Source organism: Fusarium oxysporum, chromosome 10, assembly GCF_000149955.1.
Source record: "Fusarium oxysporum f. sp. lycopersici 4287 chromosome 10, whole genome shotgun sequence".
In the NCBI taxonomy this organism is placed as follows: Eukaryota; Fungi; Ascomycota; class Sordariomycetes; order Hypocreales; family Nectriaceae; genus Fusarium; species Fusarium oxysporum.
The window spans coordinates 1,748,793-1,765,320 of NC_030995.1; the positions used below are offsets into that span (position 1 = coordinate 1,748,793).

At 48.6% G+C, this 16,528-nt stretch overlaps 6 protein-coding genes across 6 annotated transcripts; 2 read left to right on the forward strand and 4 right to left on the reverse strand.

The window, feature by feature from the left end:
- Positions 1 to 3,929: 3,929 nt before the first annotated feature.
- On the forward strand, positions 3,930 to 5,916 carry FOXG_11538 (carboxypeptidase D). The gene is made up of 5 exons (XM_018391213.1): positions 3,930 to 4,280; positions 4,334 to 5,212; positions 5,264 to 5,341; positions 5,396 to 5,584; positions 5,633 to 5,916. The coding sequence occupies exons 1-5, from the start codon at positions 4,049 to 4,051 to the stop codon at positions 5,695 to 5,697; spliced, it is 1,443 nt and encodes a 480-aa protein (XP_018249815.1). The 5' UTR covers positions 3,930 to 4,048; the 3' UTR covers positions 5,698 to 5,916.
- On the reverse strand, positions 5,660 to 7,437 carry FOXG_11539 (N-acetylglucosaminylphosphatidylinositol deacetylase). Its single transcript, XM_018391214.1, has 3 exons — positions 6,824 to 7,437; positions 6,616 to 6,718; positions 5,660 to 6,541 (listed from the first exon to the last, which is right to left on the reverse strand). The coding sequence occupies exons 1-3, from the start codon at positions 7,035 to 7,037 to the stop codon at positions 6,004 to 6,006; spliced, it is 855 nt and encodes a 284-aa protein (XP_018249816.1). The 5' UTR covers positions 7,038 to 7,437; the 3' UTR covers positions 5,660 to 6,003.
- Positions 7,438 to 7,657: 220 nt separating this feature from the next.
- On the forward strand, positions 7,658 to 8,328 carry FOXG_20556 (uncharacterized protein; the record flags this gene model as incomplete). The annotated part of the gene is made up of 2 exons (XM_018400840.1): positions 7,658 to 7,973; positions 8,027 to 8,328. 2 exons carry the CDS (start codon positions 7,658 to 7,660, stop codon positions 8,326 to 8,328), a joined length of 618 nt encoding a protein of 205 aa, XP_018249817.1.
- Positions 8,329 to 8,335: 7 nt separating this feature from the next.
- Positions 8,336 to 9,235, reverse strand: FOXG_11540 (uncharacterized protein; the record flags this gene model as incomplete). The annotated part of the gene is made up of 1 exon (XM_018391215.1): positions 8,336 to 9,235. Exon 1 carries the CDS (start codon positions 9,128 to 9,130, stop codon positions 8,336 to 8,338), a length of 795 nt encoding a protein of 264 aa, XP_018249818.1. The 5' UTR covers positions 9,131 to 9,235.
- A 180-nt stretch (positions 9,236 to 9,415) lies between these two features.
- Positions 9,416 to 13,007, reverse strand: FOXG_11541 (CPA1 family monovalent cation:H+ antiporter). The gene is made up of 2 exons (XM_018391216.1): positions 10,414 to 13,007; positions 9,416 to 10,362 (listed from the first exon to the last, which is right to left on the reverse strand). Exons 1-2 carry the CDS (start codon positions 12,499 to 12,501, stop codon positions 9,613 to 9,615), a joined length of 2,838 nt encoding a protein of 945 aa, XP_018249819.1. The 5' UTR covers positions 12,502 to 13,007; the 3' UTR covers positions 9,416 to 9,612.
- A 2,258-nt stretch (positions 13,008 to 15,265) lies between these two features.
- Positions 15,266 to 16,471, reverse strand: FOXG_11542 (uncharacterized protein). The gene has a single exon (XM_018391217.1). The coding sequence runs from the start codon at positions 16,252 to 16,254 to the stop codon at positions 15,448 to 15,450; it is 807 nt and encodes a 268-aa protein (XP_018249820.1). The 5' UTR covers positions 16,255 to 16,471; the 3' UTR covers positions 15,266 to 15,447.
- Between the last annotated feature and the right edge of the window lie 57 nt (positions 16,472 to 16,528).

The following is a 16,528-nucleotide window of genomic DNA, read 5'->3' on the forward strand; positions in this document are numbered from 1 at the left end:
CATTTTCTCCCCATGGGAGCCTCCCTTGGCGATGCCCATGAACTTTTCGCGAAATAGGTCATCTGCAAATGAATCTGAGGGATACACATTTCCCGTGGTGCCTGAAGACGAAGACTGATCGGTCTCTGGCGATGAGGAGTGGTCGCCGCGGGGCATAAGAGCCCATAGTGGTGAGATAGGCATGATACCGAGATCTGAATCTCACAAGGCCAATATGGAAGTAAGCAAGTGAATTGGACGAGAATTAAGCTTAAAATCCTCTTGATATGCTTGGCCGATCGCAGAAATGAGAGTAAGCTGTGGCACCTGAGAAATCGAGGAAGTGGTAGTTGTCGCTCATATGTCCGGGTGATCCGAAAGTTGAACCGGAGCGGCAGCTACGGAGGGACGGCGTTGGGGGATCGGCGATAGACAACCGGAACAGTATTTTGTTGCAGTATTGTTGAGAAATTAGATAAAGTAGAAGCCAAGGACCAGATAACAGATCGAATAAAAATGCCGAGAAGATGATCGCAGTAGTTCGTGAATAGAGTCGTCAAAGATGAATATTGTCAAACCGCCAATAACTCAATGTGATGCAAGGTGGAGATAAAGGTGAAAGCAACGACAGTGATCAGCAGCTTCTCAAAGTGTATTCGTTATCATAAGCAAAGGATCACATTCCGTGGGACGAAAAGGGTTCGAAGTGAAAGTATCGGCGTTTGATTTGTCTCCGGCAGAATCAACTTATAACAAAGCCAAGATTTTGAAATCTGGAGGTTGAAGAAAAGTGAGTACGTGTGCCTGGGGGTTGGGATTGAGGAAACAGCAGCTTCACCTTCCGCTAAAACGCTCAAACAAATCGGCAGGGCCCCTCTTTCTCCAAAGAATCCAGGCAATCCACGCAGGGAAAAGACAATATCCCTGACAATTTGAGTGGAAAGTGCAGGGAGTAGGGGACTTCCCGTCCGGGGTGCACCTTCCGTTTGGGCTTTGGGGTGAGTTTGTGGTTTGCTCACTTTTGCTATGGGCTTCTCCCCGAGGGTGCTGCTCTCCCTTGGCCCTGACTCTGACTCCCTTTCAGGTCTCTCTTCAATATGCTCTGTCTGACATGCTTTGACTTGTGTCATTCCATCCTTTCTTTCTTACCGGCCCAGTCTATGCTCTTCACTTCTTCTCAGGACGAGCGCCAAGACGTTGCGGGTTTAAAATCCACAAGAAGGCCAGTGCCAAGAGATGATTAACAGGCTGCGTTTTTGGCCCCAAGATAACCGTGAATGTATCCAAAAGACAAACAATCATATGATGTTCCTGATCAAGTTCAAAGAAGTCTCTTCACAACTGTTGTGATCCTGAATTACACAAACCTTTCTCATTGGAGATATCGTTTTCCTTATCCTTGTCTTGCCAAAGGTTAATATTCTAACCCCAGTCACTTTCACTGCGGACCCCAACACGTCATGCCAATAGCGGACTCCGAGTCGCTGCTGGTTGGCCGGCCCGGCTTTCAACGCTCCCCCGCAGGCCCGAAACCGCGGGGTGGCTGATAAAGTCGGGGGAGATATCCCGCAGCCTAAGGAAAATGACTCGGCCGCATAAATAATATCCGACCTTGTCTGCCTTTGATATTGGAGACTCTTGGGGTCTTGAGGAATCAGTTGCAGATTTATGGACATCATCTCTTTCCAATTGGGGCACATCAAAACGATCCATGCAAGAGGCCAGTCTCGACACATCGGCTAAATATACTTGGCTCTGATTGTCGAGAAGCTTATCTTATGCTTATTTCTAGACACCCGATTTCGGATGTACGATCCGTCCTACGCCGCAAGACTCTTCCATGGTCTGAAGGAAATGGGAACGCAGGAAAGTTGATATATATGAGCTAGCCTCCATCCTAAACGACCAGAAGACTTAACAGGCCTTGAGACTACGTAGCTGTTTTTGGCACCTCAGCTAAAGGTCAGGAGTTTTCTGATAAGCCGAGTCTTCCCATTCTGAACAACGTAATTAATATTGCATCCATGGATCCTATCACAGACAATTCTCTTTACTGCGTCATGGAATACCTTTCCCCTTGACATCCATTCGATAGCTGATTTTAAGAAGAACCGAGACTTCCCAGGCACGTATTGAGACCATGGTAACGAAGCAGAGATTTGTTGCATCTGTTCACATATTGAACCCGTTTGAAAGAGCAGTCCAATGACGCAAACTGGAGCGTAGGTGACCATCAATCCAAATGATGTTGAAAGTGCTCTTTATTTCTCTTAAACGAGAAGCTCTGAAACCTCGTGGGTATACGTTCATGAAACCCGATATATACAAAGCGACCACCTGTTGACGTCCCGCATTAGGAATTGTTGTAGCACGCAGGTGCTTCAATTCCTGTCCCTTGATGCACAGATCTACCATTAAAAGGTTTATGAATGAGACCATCGCAATGATTCTGTCCTGCTGATGAAATCCTCTGACAATCTTCCACTGGTGTTGTCTCCTTGTTGTGAAAAGGAACTGGGCCGCAGGGAGCTTAACGGGTTGAAGCCAAGCAGAGGGATGTCCAAAAACAGCCCCAGAATGCGAATAGAGGATCTCTGTCAATGCTCAGAATGAACGAGTAGAAGCTAGGTGTTTGCAAGGCCACAAGCAAGAGCCTGCGTGCCAAGTGGTGTTTAGGCTGTGGACAAGGCGCTGTCGTGTAACTGAGCTTTCAGTGTGTACACCGTTGCTTCTTGACCTCTTGTCAAGCCATTTCTCTGATGCAGCATTCGATCGGCGATTTCTTTGTGGCTCGTGTCCTCATCTGGAGTGTAGCACTCAGCCGAAGTCTCGTGTGTTCTCACAGGTTTCATATCATGGAGGGCGATTGACATGACATTTCGCCGCTTATGCGCTGTAGCTGGGCGTACATAGGCGAGATCACCGGAAAACATTTTGACTTGACGGGGGTTTCTAGGATATCACAAATGGGATGAAGATACGAGAGATGTGGTTCATTATTGTAGGAGAGGGGAAATGGCGTCTAGCTGAGGAGCTGACCTATTGTCAACTGCTTTAGGACATGCGCCTATCGAGACTTGACACTTGGGCCACCAAACATCAATATCGCCGCCATGATTCTTTGTTGATAAAATTGTCGAATAGACAAGACGCTGTTAGACTATACTATATCTCATTAATTATCTCAGTAGGTCCAGCTGCGCACCTTTGATTGTGCATCGTATCTATGTATGTATGCATCGTATTCAAATTTTAATATGAACAGCTAATTAAAGCGTTTAAGTCAAATAACACGTTCAAGATATATGTCAAGTTACAATTAATAAATACTGTTTCATGCTATGAAACAACCCATCAGATTTTATCTGTTGAACCTGCAAGCTGCCGCTGATTAGCCTCTCAGGCTGCTTGATGTATCGTTCCACCCGCTCGGATCGCTTTTCACGTTGAGTCAATGTTGACCAGAACCTGTCCCGGCATGTATGGCTCTGATTTGTTTTGGCTGAAGGGAGAAATACTCGGGCTTAAGGTAAAGACATTCTCTAGGTAGGACTCTGCGGCTAGAATATCCCTTTCAGTATATCCCCTGTCGATCAGACCTATTAAGGAATTGTTATTGATAGACAGGACAAGGGCAATGTTTCCTCAACGTACGATCACAACCAATGTTTGAGTTACATTCGCGTTCCTCCAGATCCTTTATGCTACGGACAATTTAAATCCGCCGTATGTCCACAGACCAAGTAACGAAAAGCGATGCACCGAAATCTGAAGCAACGGAGCTCCCATGCTTGGACACATCCGTCCAAGCGCACATCCTTTTTAGGTGCACGTCACAACAGATTTGGAACATTGCAATCAATTGGAGAAACAGTCTAGCCTAATAAAAACAAACAATTGAATGATCAATGCCCGTTTTATTGTAGAACCTAGAATGTAGATCCTCACAACGGCGAGTAACCAGGATCTCGTCCCACAATGACAGGACAGGATGCTTTATAAATAGATAGACTCCTGCCTGTTTATTCATACTTGAGCTGCGGAAGCGTGATCCTACAACGTCATTAAAATGCGCTTCTCGTCTATCTCGTCTATCTCGACTGCTCTTCTAGGCCTCATCGGATCGGTCAGTGCCTTCGGCGGTATTGCTCCTGATAGTAGACAGTTCAGAACCTTGGAGCGCCATGGCCTTACTGTCTTCAAGCATGCCGCTACCAATTCGAAGCTTGAGTATGTGACCAATTCAGGAATCTGCGAGACGACACCTGGTGTTGGCCAATACTCTGGATACTTGTCTGTTGGTAAGTCGATCATATTCAATACCCCGAGGTCCCTGGTAATAATGTTGATATAGGAAAAAACCATAGCATGTGGTTCTGGTTCTTCGAAGCTCGTCACAATGCTGAGAAGGCCCCCCTCGCTATCTGGCTCAACGGCGGTCCTGGGTGTTCCTCAATGATAGGCCTCTTCACAGAGCATGGGCCTTGTCACTTTGTCAATAACGACACTGAACCAACTCTCAACCCTCATTCCTGGAACGAGTACGCGAACATGCTCTACATCGATCAGCCAATCGGTACTGGCTTCAGTGTTGGAACCGAAGATGTCAACTCTACAGCACAAGCTGCCCCTTATATCTGGAAGTTTATGCAAGTCTTCATGGACCGGTTTCCCAAGTACAAATCCAGAGAGTTTGGTCTCTTTACACAATCCTACGGTGGACACTATGGCCCTGAATTCGCCGACTACTTCCTCAAGAAGAATGACCAAATCGAGAAGGGTGATGCTAAAGGCCACAAGATCGATATGGTAGCGCTGGGCATCAACAACGGCTGGATCGATCCTAAGAGGCAGTTCAAATCCTATGCAACATATGCCAACCGCAACCCCTACAAACAGATTCTTGGAAACAAACTTCTCACTCGTTTCATCAACGCCTACAATAAGTACTGTCTACCCGTCATCAACAACTGCACCCAACTTGAGGGTCAAGATGATGAATGCGCAGAGGCTGATGATGCATGCAACACCCAAATGTACACCAACCTCGAGATTGCAGGCAGAACCGACTTCAACGTTTACGATGTGCGTATCGGCAGGGATGATGTTGACCCGCCGGAGACGTTCCTTGAGTATCTCACACGGGCCGATGTTATGGATGCGATTGGAGCCAACACCCGTTTCGCCGAGTGCAGTGACACAGTTTATGCAAACATGGCGACGACGGGAGATGGTCAGTACCCCTGTAATGGCAAAGCTAAAGATTAATGCTGACATGGTACAGGTGCGCGTTCATATGTCGGGCCTTTGGCAGACGTTGTGAAGCGTGGTATCAACACGCTTCTGTGGGCTGGAGATACTGGTAAGTGGGAAGTTTGTGACACAAGTAGAACAGAAACTGATTTACATCTAACAGATTGGATCTGCAACTGGGAGGGTGTCCTATGGGCATCTTATGCGCTCGAGTGGCCAGGCCAGAAGAAGTTTGTAGCAGCGCCCTTCAGCAATTACACGGTCAACGGCACAGCCCATGGCCGATACAAGACGGTAGAGAATCTGTCCTTCCTCAAGGTTTGGGAGGCCGGACATTCAGTGCCATATTATCGTGAGTACCTATGACATTGCCCAAGATTACCGGCTGACAAAAGAACAGAACCTGAGACCGCACTGCAAGTGTTCAAGCAGGTTATGCAGAAGAAGCCGATCAAGGGGACCTAATGAGATAAGAGCTCCGCAGAAATTATGTTTTCTTCAAGACGTTTAGGTAGATGGAACACTAGAACCATCAGGCCATGGTACTCGTAATGCATAATATCATTTCAATGTTTCATGCTTGTCCCACCAGACCCTAACCATTGAGCATTTTGCATTCTAGACATCCTGCCTTGTTCTCGTAAATTCATGTTTACATGCAGTTAAGATACAAAAGTAAATCGTACGCCAAGGTCGTACAAACAAATAGTGAATATGTAAGATACATTCCAAACTCCCCGTGCCATGCGGTTCCTTTGCTTTTCGTTTTCGTTACTGTGGCTTAACCTTTTCAAGACGCAGATCATTAATGACCATGTACCGGCTGAGAGTGATCCAGCCATAGCGGAACCAAACCATCTGGCTTCTGTGCGCTTGGGTCATGGCGCTCCAAGCAGTACCATAGGCACCACGGCCAACGAGCTGGTTCATGAAAACCAGACTTTCGGGTCGCTCCTTATCCTGGTCCTTGACACCAATGGATGAGAGTAGCGTGGGAACAAAGTCCATGAAGGCAGAGTACTTGCGCACAATGCCTACGGTGGAAAGAGTATATAGATCGACGGGGCTCGGCCACTCGGACGCGGTGGTAAGGGCCTGAATGAAGGATCTGGCACCCAGGTAGAGAGAGATATGGTTGGGATGAGAAGACACGCCATTGCTGTCAAATGTAACGAGGATGTCAATGTTGGCAGTGGGCTTCAGATTGTTCTTACGCTCCTGGCCAAATTTGGGCGCAAACGTGCTTCCTAGCAGACGAGCGATCAGGTTCTTGTCCCACATTCTCGTCATGGAGTCGGGGAAGTCGGTGCTATAAGTGAGGTATCAGTCAGTTTTTTTTTGAGCCGCAAGTGTCGGTGACAGTGACCAGGGTATTCAACATACGGGTTGTCGACCACAAAAACATCGTCCTCGCTCTGTAGTCCCAGCGCCAGGCCGCTCTTGACCAGCTCCTTCTTGCGAACTTCTCCTAATCCGTCGGCATCTCCTATAACACGCCAAAGTCACCATCAGCCAAAACTGCTTTCAACCAATTTGTGTAGTCGCATCACTATGCGACTGCAAAGCACGGGTCGCTGCAGTCGGCTCATACCAGTGCTTAGGCATAGAATCTTGACGTGGTTTCCGTTCTCGGGTCGTGTGAGGGCGAGGACGGTCGGGGAGAAGAACATGGCTTCGTCATCGGGATGCGCAATCAAGAGACAAACTCGCTTGTTCTTGATTGTCGATTGGGCAGTGCTGGCTGTGAACATGTAGATGCCTGGCACCACAACGGCGAGGCCGGCGAAGATGTGAAGAACGTTCATATCTGCAGTCGCTTCGAATACGGTGCTACGGTTACTTTTGCGACAAGAGTGCTAGAGAACTGCGACTTCGGCTATTGGGTACCGGATGGATGTGGATGATGATCGCTACAGCAGCGCAAGGTCTATATGAGCTGTGAGCAGAGACTAGAAGCTACACCAAGGTCAATTGGATTGTTAGAAGCGAAAACTTGGCTCCTGTCGGAAGCTGGTCGTGATCTGGGTCATAAACGAGTTGTGATGGCTGAGACAAAAGTGGCACGAGACGCGAGAAATAACAAGTGAAACTTGGTCATGGAGGGGCAGGAGCTCACGAGGTCGCAGATGCCAATCGCTAAGGCAACCCCCCATAGACCTGAGCCTAACGGTTCACCGCCTCACTAGACTGTCCCGATGCCTTAGCTGAAGCTCAAGGAGCCCCTCAATTTACAGAAGGCTGGGTAGTGGCGTTGAGCACGGCAGGGCCCGAAGCTTCCATTCCGGCGTCATGAGCTAAGCCCATTGGGGCAACCTGTTGACGTTGACGTTAACCTGGTCTGTTAAGGGTGAACCCCAACTTTGAACTTTACTCAAAGTTGTCCAAGAGCTTCATTTTACGACACAACCACCATCAACTGCCGACCATGGCCCGTCAACGAAAAGAAAAGTCTGTTAAGGACATTAAACTTCAGCAGCCAGATCGATCTGGTCCCAGTAAGGAAACACTCGTCGATTTCGCAAAGGGCCACGACCTCTTCGCAGAAGCCGATCGAAGACAACGCGAGCTCAACGGCGAAGGACCCCTCTTGTCCCCTCGCACAGAACGTATCTTTGAGACAATACTATGGACTGGCGTCATTGCCACCGTGCATTTTACATTTGATGTCCTAGTACAGCGACAATATGCGATGGACGTTGATTGGTTCGCCATCGTCCAAAGGACCTTGACAGCTTGGCTTTGTAAGATATCCCCGATCTATACGAATTTTCCTCCTAACATGATGTTTCTTTAGTGTTCATCGGCCTCTTTTATGTGCTACATCCGCATTATTCCCACAAGTCATTCTTCCCGCTTGTTCCTCAAGAATACCAAGAGACTATTCGTCAAGCCATATTCTTTGTCGCGAGCACCGTAGGCGGCTGCTACCTCATCCACATCAGCAACAATTACGGATACATAGCAGTCATGAAACAAGCTCCTCCTGTGGGCTGCTTGTGGGTATGGGCGGTCGTCGAGATGGACATCCTTTGGGCGTTTCCGAGTTTATGCATTGCAGTTGCATATGCCTACAAGAATGGATACGGTTTCCGATAAACAAAGTCTATTCTTCTGTGGACTTCTTAGGCTTAATTGTATCTCCCAACTCAGATGTTGTGGCGGAACCGCCAATCTCAGCCGGCTCGATTGACTCGGTGCTCTTGACTGCGAGATCTGTCAAGGTCCCGGCTCTCGAAAGGCCGGAACGATCACGATGTGTCAATCGGCTTACCAAGTCTTCCAATCGATGGATCCTATCCCTCTGGCTCTCGACTAAAGATTCGAGTTTACGTGAGCTCTCATCCATCTTCATCTCTCGCCATTTCGTCCTAGATTCCAGATCTCGTAATCGAGATGAGATCATGCTCATTTGCATGAATTGCACTCTCGCAGTCAGACCCTCACGCTGTCTCACGAGCTCCAACGCCTTCGTCCTCACTGGCAGCCATGCCATGGCCACTGTTGTACGCCCATTCCAACTTCTTGGCATGAGTGTCCATGATTGCCCTTCGTCGCCAACACTCGCCTTGGCCTCCGTCTCAGCGACAATATCGAGAAGACGCTGCTCCAGATTCAATAGATCATCCATGACAAAGTTGTACATCTGATATTCGGGCTGGTGTGCATGGAAACCTTCATGTTGGGCGTTTATGGCTACTACGAGATCCGCCAGCCAAGTGGATTCAGTTTTGTACCACGACAAAGATGTTTTGACTCGGAAATACTCATCGTCGCTATTTCGAAGAAATGTCAAACGAGCATAGAAGGCTGCGGCAATGGCAACGACAAATGTCAACATGCCCGCGACGTTAGCGCTTATGGAAAGCGGCGAGTCTTGCTGCCCATCACTGGAGTCCATTGAGTCTCACAGGTCAGACGGAGAGTCGAGGGAGGGTATCAAAGTTCTGGTATATGTTACGGAGAAAAGAATCCCAGCAAGCACATTTTAAATCGCCGTCAGCCAATTACATGGAATATTGAGTAAAGCCTAAAGGTCCAGTTCCAGCTGAGAGCTGAAACCCCTGAGCAGCCATCTGTCATTCACGTGATACGACACGTGATGCCGAATTAGAGTCCTTTCATGTTGTGATTACAAACTTCATAAGGCCACATAATGGTGAGTACGGAGTACATCGGAGAGGAATCAGGCTCAACAGAGGTGGACATGGGTAAATGTTGATTTTATGTATCTAGGTCAGAATATGACATGATTCATATACAATGCGCTATGTGATGCACCATGCAATTAACACCTCCTTATCATCAGTAGAATCATACTGGATATCATTATCTATGCGAAAAAGAAAATGCAAACAAACCCGCTCTAAATGGAATCATCCACTACCTCGGAGCTCTTCCCCTGCTGGGCCGTGTCGAATCAGCAAATGTGATGCCTCGTCGACCAGGCGGCACTCTCTCGGTGCCCTCGTCGTCATCACTGTCATCACCTCCATTGCCTACACCCAGAGCAGCCTCTCTTCTCCTCCTCTCAGCGGGTGTCTCGCCAGTCTCTTCCTCGCGCTCATCGTCCCCCTGAGCTGATAGAACGGCGAGACGACGCTTGCGCTCAACAGCTGTCTCACCCTGCTCTTCGGACGGCTTGGATGGGCTCGAAGGGCCTGTATGCCGGGAGGGAGATGCAGCTGGAGCCTCCGGTGCCTTCGCCTTCCCGCTAGAGTGATGCTCAGCAGCCTTGGCAACCTTGATTGCAGTCTCAGGTGGCAGGTCCTGTTTGGCAACCTTCTTGACGGCTTGCGAGGCAGACGATTGCTCTACAACTTCCCTCCTTGTTCGTGAATCCAGCTTCTGTACTTCACGGATAAAGTCCTCCTTAGTCATGCGTTGACCAACACCGCCAATTGTGAATCGAATGGCCTTGTCATCGGCTGCTTGGTTCTCCGCAATAGACTTCTTCCTAGTCTGTTCATTTGAGCTGTTGCCTCCGAATACACCTCCAAAATTGGTCCAACCAGGTTTGGCTGCTGTCTTCTCGCCGGGTGTGGTGCTAGGACCAGCTTCTGAGTTTTCACCCTTGGTCGTGGGCAGTTCATAGGTTTTAACGACTTCACCGTCCTCGTCTTCGACAATAATCTATGTTTTGTTAGTTCAATCTCTTTGACATAATCCTAGGAATGCACGTACCGTATTTCCAAATTGGTAGGCTCTGGCAGGTTCGTGTCGTCGATCTTGGCCCTTTTCCTTGCGCTTTTCCATTTCAGTGTTGTAGACTTCACCCACCCTCTTCTTGAAACCAGAGATAGTCCATAGCTTGTCGTGGCCAGGCTTAACGGCTGTGATGGGCACATGGTCTTCGTCATGTCTGTGAGATTCGGGAGCGGGTTCGACATCAAGAACGTCCCCGTCCTTGTTCTCGAATATCATATCATGGCCCTCCTCGTATACATCCACAGGCTTGGGGGGTGTCTTCTGGCCGCTGCTGCCGGCAGGGCTATCTTCTGCCTTCTCAATCTTGTCGGTATCCTTCTCCTTGGAGCTATCATCAGCCGCCAAAGTTGATTCGGTGTTGCCTTGTGAAGGTGATTCCTCTTGCTCGTACTGTTCTGTAGGGGATAAAGGCGTAGATGATTGTCGCTGGGGGAAGATTGCAGACTGAGCAATTGGTCCTCCGGGGCCATTGTCATCCCAGTTCTTATGCTTGCGCTTTCGCGACACAACCGATGACGAGCGGCTGCCACCTTGGTCTCGCTGTCTGCGCAAAAGATGACTATAAGGCCCATTGGGAGGAACCAGAGCATCGGGGGGGAGCTGGGGTCCCTTCTCTTCGTCGATGGACGCCTCAGAGATGGATCTAGCTTGAGATCTGGATTGAGAAGAGATTCGGGGTAGTCGGTTCATCCAAGATGGTCCATCTTCGGGAGCAGCTGTGTAAGACATGGTCAAACTCAAGGTGTTGATACGCTTTCCAAGGGTAAAGACGGCAATTGAGGAGCCATGGACAAGAATCGACGTGACAACCATGAAGCACACTATCGGCCACACGAGATATATGAGCTCATAATGATCAGTATTCTCGGGTGGCATCTCCGCCAAAGGTACCGGCTCGCCATGCTCCAATTCAGCTCGTGCCAAGATCGCAACGAAGATCGCGCCCACGCCGATTGGGCCGAAATGACCAGCGAACAATGCTTCACGCCATGTTTTGACGTCCGGTATAAACGGTTTGAGGGCCAGCATGATAGGAATCCGGCGGAAGAACAGGACAAAAACGGCGATGACCACAAGACGCCAAGCCATCATGCCAAATCGACCATCGTTGAATTGCGACCACGGGATGATGGTTCCAAAGTAAACGAAATAAGTCAAGTTAAGCAAAAGATCGATAACGTTGGAAACATGCGACTCTTCAGTTTTCTCACCGAACCAACCGTCGTTGGAGAAACCAACTCCTGCTGCGAAACCGACGAGCAAATCGTCCATGCCCAGGATACTACCAGAGCCGGCACACCAGAGCGCAACAACGAAGTAGAAGACCAGGAAACTCTCTCGATCGATGAGGTCGCGCTTTTCGGCGAATTTGATACCATGGCGAGCGATGTAACCAATGGTAAAACCATAGATGGCGCCGAAGATGCACTCGTAGAGAAGAACATACACAACGAAATGGAAGCTCACATCCTGTGCATCTCGCTTGTACTGGATAAGGTACAGAGATAGATAAATGAAGGGGAATGCCATTCCGTCGTTGCACCCAGACTCGGCGGACAGCAAATCTCGAAGATGCTTAGGGACTCGCTTTGCAAACTTGCCCTTTCCTACCACAGATGATGCCAGGACAGGATCAGTAGCAGTGACACACGCAGCCACAACAAGACTATCGAGCCAATCCAATGCAGGGATCATCCAGAAGATGAACAAACTGACAATGAGCCAGCCGAACGTCATTACTGGGACCAAAAGAAAGACAACAGACTTCCAATGGCGCTCCATGTAGAACTTGGGCAATTCGACCCCGACGGCGAAACATTGAACAACAAGAACAATTCGGGAGAACTCGACGGTAACGATATCGGTCGAACCCCATTCCTGGGGATTGATCAAATTGGCTGCATGAGGACCGAATATTACGCCACAGAGGGTAGCGACTGTGGCTTCACCAATGTACATGCGCTCCTTGATAAAGGACGAGCAGAGCATGAAAAGGGAAGTGAAGCCGCCGAGGATAATGTACACCAAGTGCGGCTTGGTGATGTCGAGATGACTCCACGCCATGTTGAGTTATAGGAATAAGAATACAAGAGGTTCGGTCGTTCGATTGGCCTTGATGGCACTCGATACTGATAGTGTCGCGATCTCGGAAGCGATCAAAGCAACGTTATCGCGAGAGGGAGCAAATCGGGCGGCGACGCCGCGATCAATTGTTGTTGGCAACTCGTATGCGAGAGAAGCGCAACGTCCACGAGGTGGAGTAAGGTGGTAAAAGAGAGACGAGAGGGAAAGACCGTCAACAGGAACAGTTGGTCTAAAGTCAATTGTTGTTGTAGGGAAGGAAGAAAAAGAATTTCTCAACGGCCGAGATCAACACGCAAAGAGCGAACCGTTTGATCCCCGTCAATCGGCGCCGGGCTCAAAAATGGCACAGGCCTTGAACAGTGTCGTCACAGGGCAACAATGCCTGTAAAGCCGGGATGGTACGCCACTCGGCGCCACAAAGGCCTTGGCGGGGTGAGACTTATCGATGTGAATCTGGAGAGTAGATAAGGTACCTGTTCTCAACAGAATACAGCCACGAAGGATGACGATAGAAGTTCAAAATCTCCAACGGCTTTCACTAAAGTGTTTTTTTTAACCTCATCGGCTGGAGATTTGTGTCTCCGGAGGGGGCGTCTTCTAGCGCAAAAATCGAGGTTCATTGACGAGCAAGGGGATCGTCACCATCGACAGCCATCCATCCATCTCACGACGCAACACACAACCAGTGAACCACAAGGTCATGGTCAAGGAACAGGGGGCCCCAGTCGGATCAAGTACCGCCAAGAGCCTCTCAGTGGGGGCTCCGCGGGGCCATTTGATGCGCCGCTACTTTTATCCAGAATCTTCACGACAACCAAGCCGGACAAGACGGCAATATACCAAGACACGGGAGGTCTATTGTGTTGTTCTATTCAATTTTTCAAACCTGATATTGTAAGACAAACTCTAGGATATACTTATATAAGCTCAATCCAGTTTTGGCCCTTCAAATCAAGACTCAAATACAGTCTCACGATAATGGCCCAGATCACATCTCAATAAGCCTTGTCTTACTCGTCAGCTCGTCCTGTCCTCCATGCATCTCCCTTGTCAAACGCCATGACTTTATTTTCAATAACAACGGTCTGGTTCCACTTCTCGCCTCAACATCTTTCCCTAATACGCTATCCCATATGCTCACCCACATATATACGCACTTGTCTTATATCAAAATTCAATGAGAATGGCATCCAAAGCCTAGCGACGTCTAATCAATAGTCTCACAAAAGCAATCAGGCTGTCTTATATATGATATGGAAATAACTAACGAGATATGCCGCTAGCCGTTGATTGCTTGAATAGCTTTCAGCTGCCTGGCAGAAACGATAAAAGCAGCGTTCGCATACTGTAACCCGGCAGTTCCGTACAAGAGATAGAACCCTGTCCTTCGGTCTCCAACACGAATTGACATTTTCCCTCCGGAGAAAAATGAGCACAAGGAACAAGTTTGCGGGCAATGGATATGACCACCTGAAGACCCTCCAGCCAATACCTGTATTTCTTGGCACTATAGCATTCCCTCAATGACGACTTTGCAGCGCTAACCTCGGTTTTATTATCTCGAGTCATTTGTTCATCGTCTTGAGTGATAGACTGATCCGCAGCATGATCATCGTCAATAATGAACGTTCATGTCGAGCTGCATCGTCACCCCGCGAGAACGTGCCCATTCAAGGCGCTTCTCTCGCTGCAAAAGGCGGCCGAAAGAGAAACGTCCTGGCTCTTGTCTCCTCTCTTGATTTGTGCATCTGTTCCACTAAAATTTCGCGTGAACCCCAGCTCCCAGGCTCTGTTGTTTTTCGCACATGGTTTGAGGGTCTGTCAAATCAAGGTTATTTTTTACCGCTCCGGCGGCCATAACCTTAGACAACCTTATTTCCCTATCGAGCTGCGAGATCGATTTTATGCTTATTATTTGTCATGAAACGCCTGAGCTGCCAATGGTTGATAAACGCGGCGTTGAAAACGGTCTAGTTAGGGTTCTCGGGGGTCTAGATCAGGAGCATTTGGCCCAAGCCCTTGAAAGTCTAAAGGCAGAATCATTCAGGCAAGACTCCATCCAATGTCACTGTAAATCCGCAAGATCAAATTGAACCCATTGACAATCGCCTTGGTTTGTTGACGTCAGTGAGAATGATAGAAAACACGCTACCCTGTTTCCAGCAAAGCTTCAGACTCTTTTCACCTTGAATCTGGGTTTCTTAACTCCACAGCAATAACCGCAAGGTTAATACACCGCTCATTCTAAAAAGGGATCTGCGAACCTCCTGTGCGACTTATGAGGGCATCATGTCTCACACACACAACATCTTGCACGTTGCGAAGAGAGCACCAAACTTGAAGAAACGTCAATTGACGTTGCATTTTGCAAGTCTTGGATATCTCTTGGAGATCTAATGGACCCTGGATTTTGGTGCAGCCAAGAGACCCGGAGATGCACCCGAGGCTCGCCAGTCACTCGGCGCCAAGGGCCAAGCTCTCATGTGAAGTCGCCAAGAGGCAAAAACGTACCAGGTGGTGCAAATGCACAAGAACATGATGTGACGATAGCTTCATTTTGATCGTGATGGAGTAACGCATATTTCGTGCTACAGAGTTTTGTGAACACAAAGAATTCACTGGGCGCCACGCGAATGTGTTACTCGATCACAATGAATAACCATGCGATAAACTTCAAGGCAAACCACTGGGCATCATATACCACTTTTCTCAAATCACATGTATCCCAGGCCAGTCTTGACGAATTCGATCTTGAAGGGTATTCTGTTATTTTCCGGCTATCTAAATGCATAACGACGTGAGCTTCTCTCACTTCCGTTGAGTTGTATCTCAAGTTGTTACAGAAATTTACTAACTCCCTCGGTCAAACAAGTACAGTGGTCCTACACCCCTCAACATTGAAAATGAATTGCCAGCTAACTCTCTCTAGTTGACGACCATATACATGATAGCAGACATGGCAAAAGAAGCACACATGAACCCAAAGCTGGGAGCATGAACAGAGCCACCAGCTGTTGTGGGCGTAGGAGTTGGCTCCTCGCTGGCTGACGCTGCGGTGTGGCTAGCAGCGCTCGGCCTTGTCACAGAGGTCATCATGCTAGGGGGAGCAGGCATGGGAAGAGAGCCAGTGGGCTGATCTGTGTCGATTGCAAGAACAGTGCTCTTGGTGGCAAGGTCCTCGTCCACGGAAGACAGAGGGGGTCCATCTAGACTACCGTTTGACTTCTCATCCAAAGAGGTGTGGCCAGTCTCAATCAAGACATTCTTCAAGACCTTGGTAGAAGAAGCAGAGGTCGTTGTTGTGGCTAGGGGCTGAGTCTTCTCAGGCTCAGGCTCCTGTTTGGGTTGAGTCTGAGGCTGAGTCTGAGGTGCAGACTCGGGTTCCGATTGAGGCTCATCAGCATCTCGACAGAGAACAGCGACAAGATTGCCCTTCTGACCGCGGCTTAGAAGTGATTCTGAGCTGGCTGAGACATCACCACATGATGCTTGGATGAAGCCCTGGGCTTGTTGAACTGAATCCTTGCAAGCAGCACTGCATGCCTTGCCATCAGTGAAGTCCTTGGGGGTGCATTGGGAGAGTGGTGTATCGTAGGCTTGAACACAGGTCTCTGGGAATGACTTGTCACTGATAGACTCAAAGTCAGACAGCTTGAGGGATCCTGCTGAGGCAGAACCAGCCATGAGAAGGAAAGACAGCTGGAGCCATCGTCTTGTAGATTGTCCAGTCATTGTGAAAGAAGTGTGTTGTTTTATGTTTAACAGCAAGAGCTGTAGTTTTTCGCAAAAGAAATGCTTCGACGATAAAGGTATCGAGGGTACACGTTCAATTATATGATTGAATGATTGTGACTTGGCTCAAGCACCAAGCATTGATATCATTCGATCAATAAACTGGCAACTCAGTTGAAACGCACTAGGGTGCTGACAACCAGGCTGACGGTCCAACACACTGAAGGATTTGGTCTCGAACGACGAATGAAGCTGTGTGGCAAGAAAGGTGAAT

What these genes read in the sequence shown, in the direction of transcription:
- FOXG_11541 (XM_018391216.1), bottom strand. Translation starts at nt 12,501, where the DNA reads ATGGCGTGGAGTCATCTCGACATCACCAAGCCGCACTTGGTGTACATT. An exon ending in CCTACCAATTTGGAAATACG is followed by an intron (nt 10,363 to 10,413) that starts GTACGTGCATTC and finishes AACAAAACATAG; the next exon opens with ATTATTGTCGAAGACGAGGA.
- FOXG_11542 (XM_018391217.1), bottom strand. Translation starts at nt 16,254, where the DNA reads ATGACTGGACAATCTACAAGACGATGGCTCCAGCTGTCTTTCCTTCTC.
- FOXG_11538 (XM_018391213.1), top strand. Translation starts at nt 4,049, where the DNA reads ATGCGCTTCTCGTCTATCTCGTCTATCTCGACTGCTCTTCTAGGCCTC. An exon ending in CATGGCGACGACGGGAGATG is followed by an intron (nt 5,213 to 5,263) that starts GTCAGTACCCCT and finishes GACATGGTACAG; the next exon opens with GTGCGCGTTCATATGTCGGG. An exon ending in ACATTCAGTGCCATATTATC is followed by an intron (nt 5,585 to 5,632) that starts GTGAGTACCTAT and finishes ACAAAAGAACAG; the next exon opens with AACCTGAGACCGCACTGCAA.
- FOXG_11539 (XM_018391214.1), bottom strand. Translation starts at nt 7,037, where the DNA reads ATGAACGTTCTTCACATCTTCGCCGGCCTCGCCGTTGTGGTGCCAGGC. An exon ending in GATTCTATGCCTAAGCACTG is followed by an intron (nt 6,719 to 6,823) that starts GTATGAGCCGAC and finishes GGCGTGTTATAG; the next exon opens with GAGATGCCGACGGATTAGGA. An exon ending in GTTTTTGTGGTCGACAACCC is followed by an intron (nt 6,542 to 6,615) that starts GTATGTTGAATA and finishes CCTCACTTATAG; the next exon opens with CACCGACTTCCCCGACTCCA.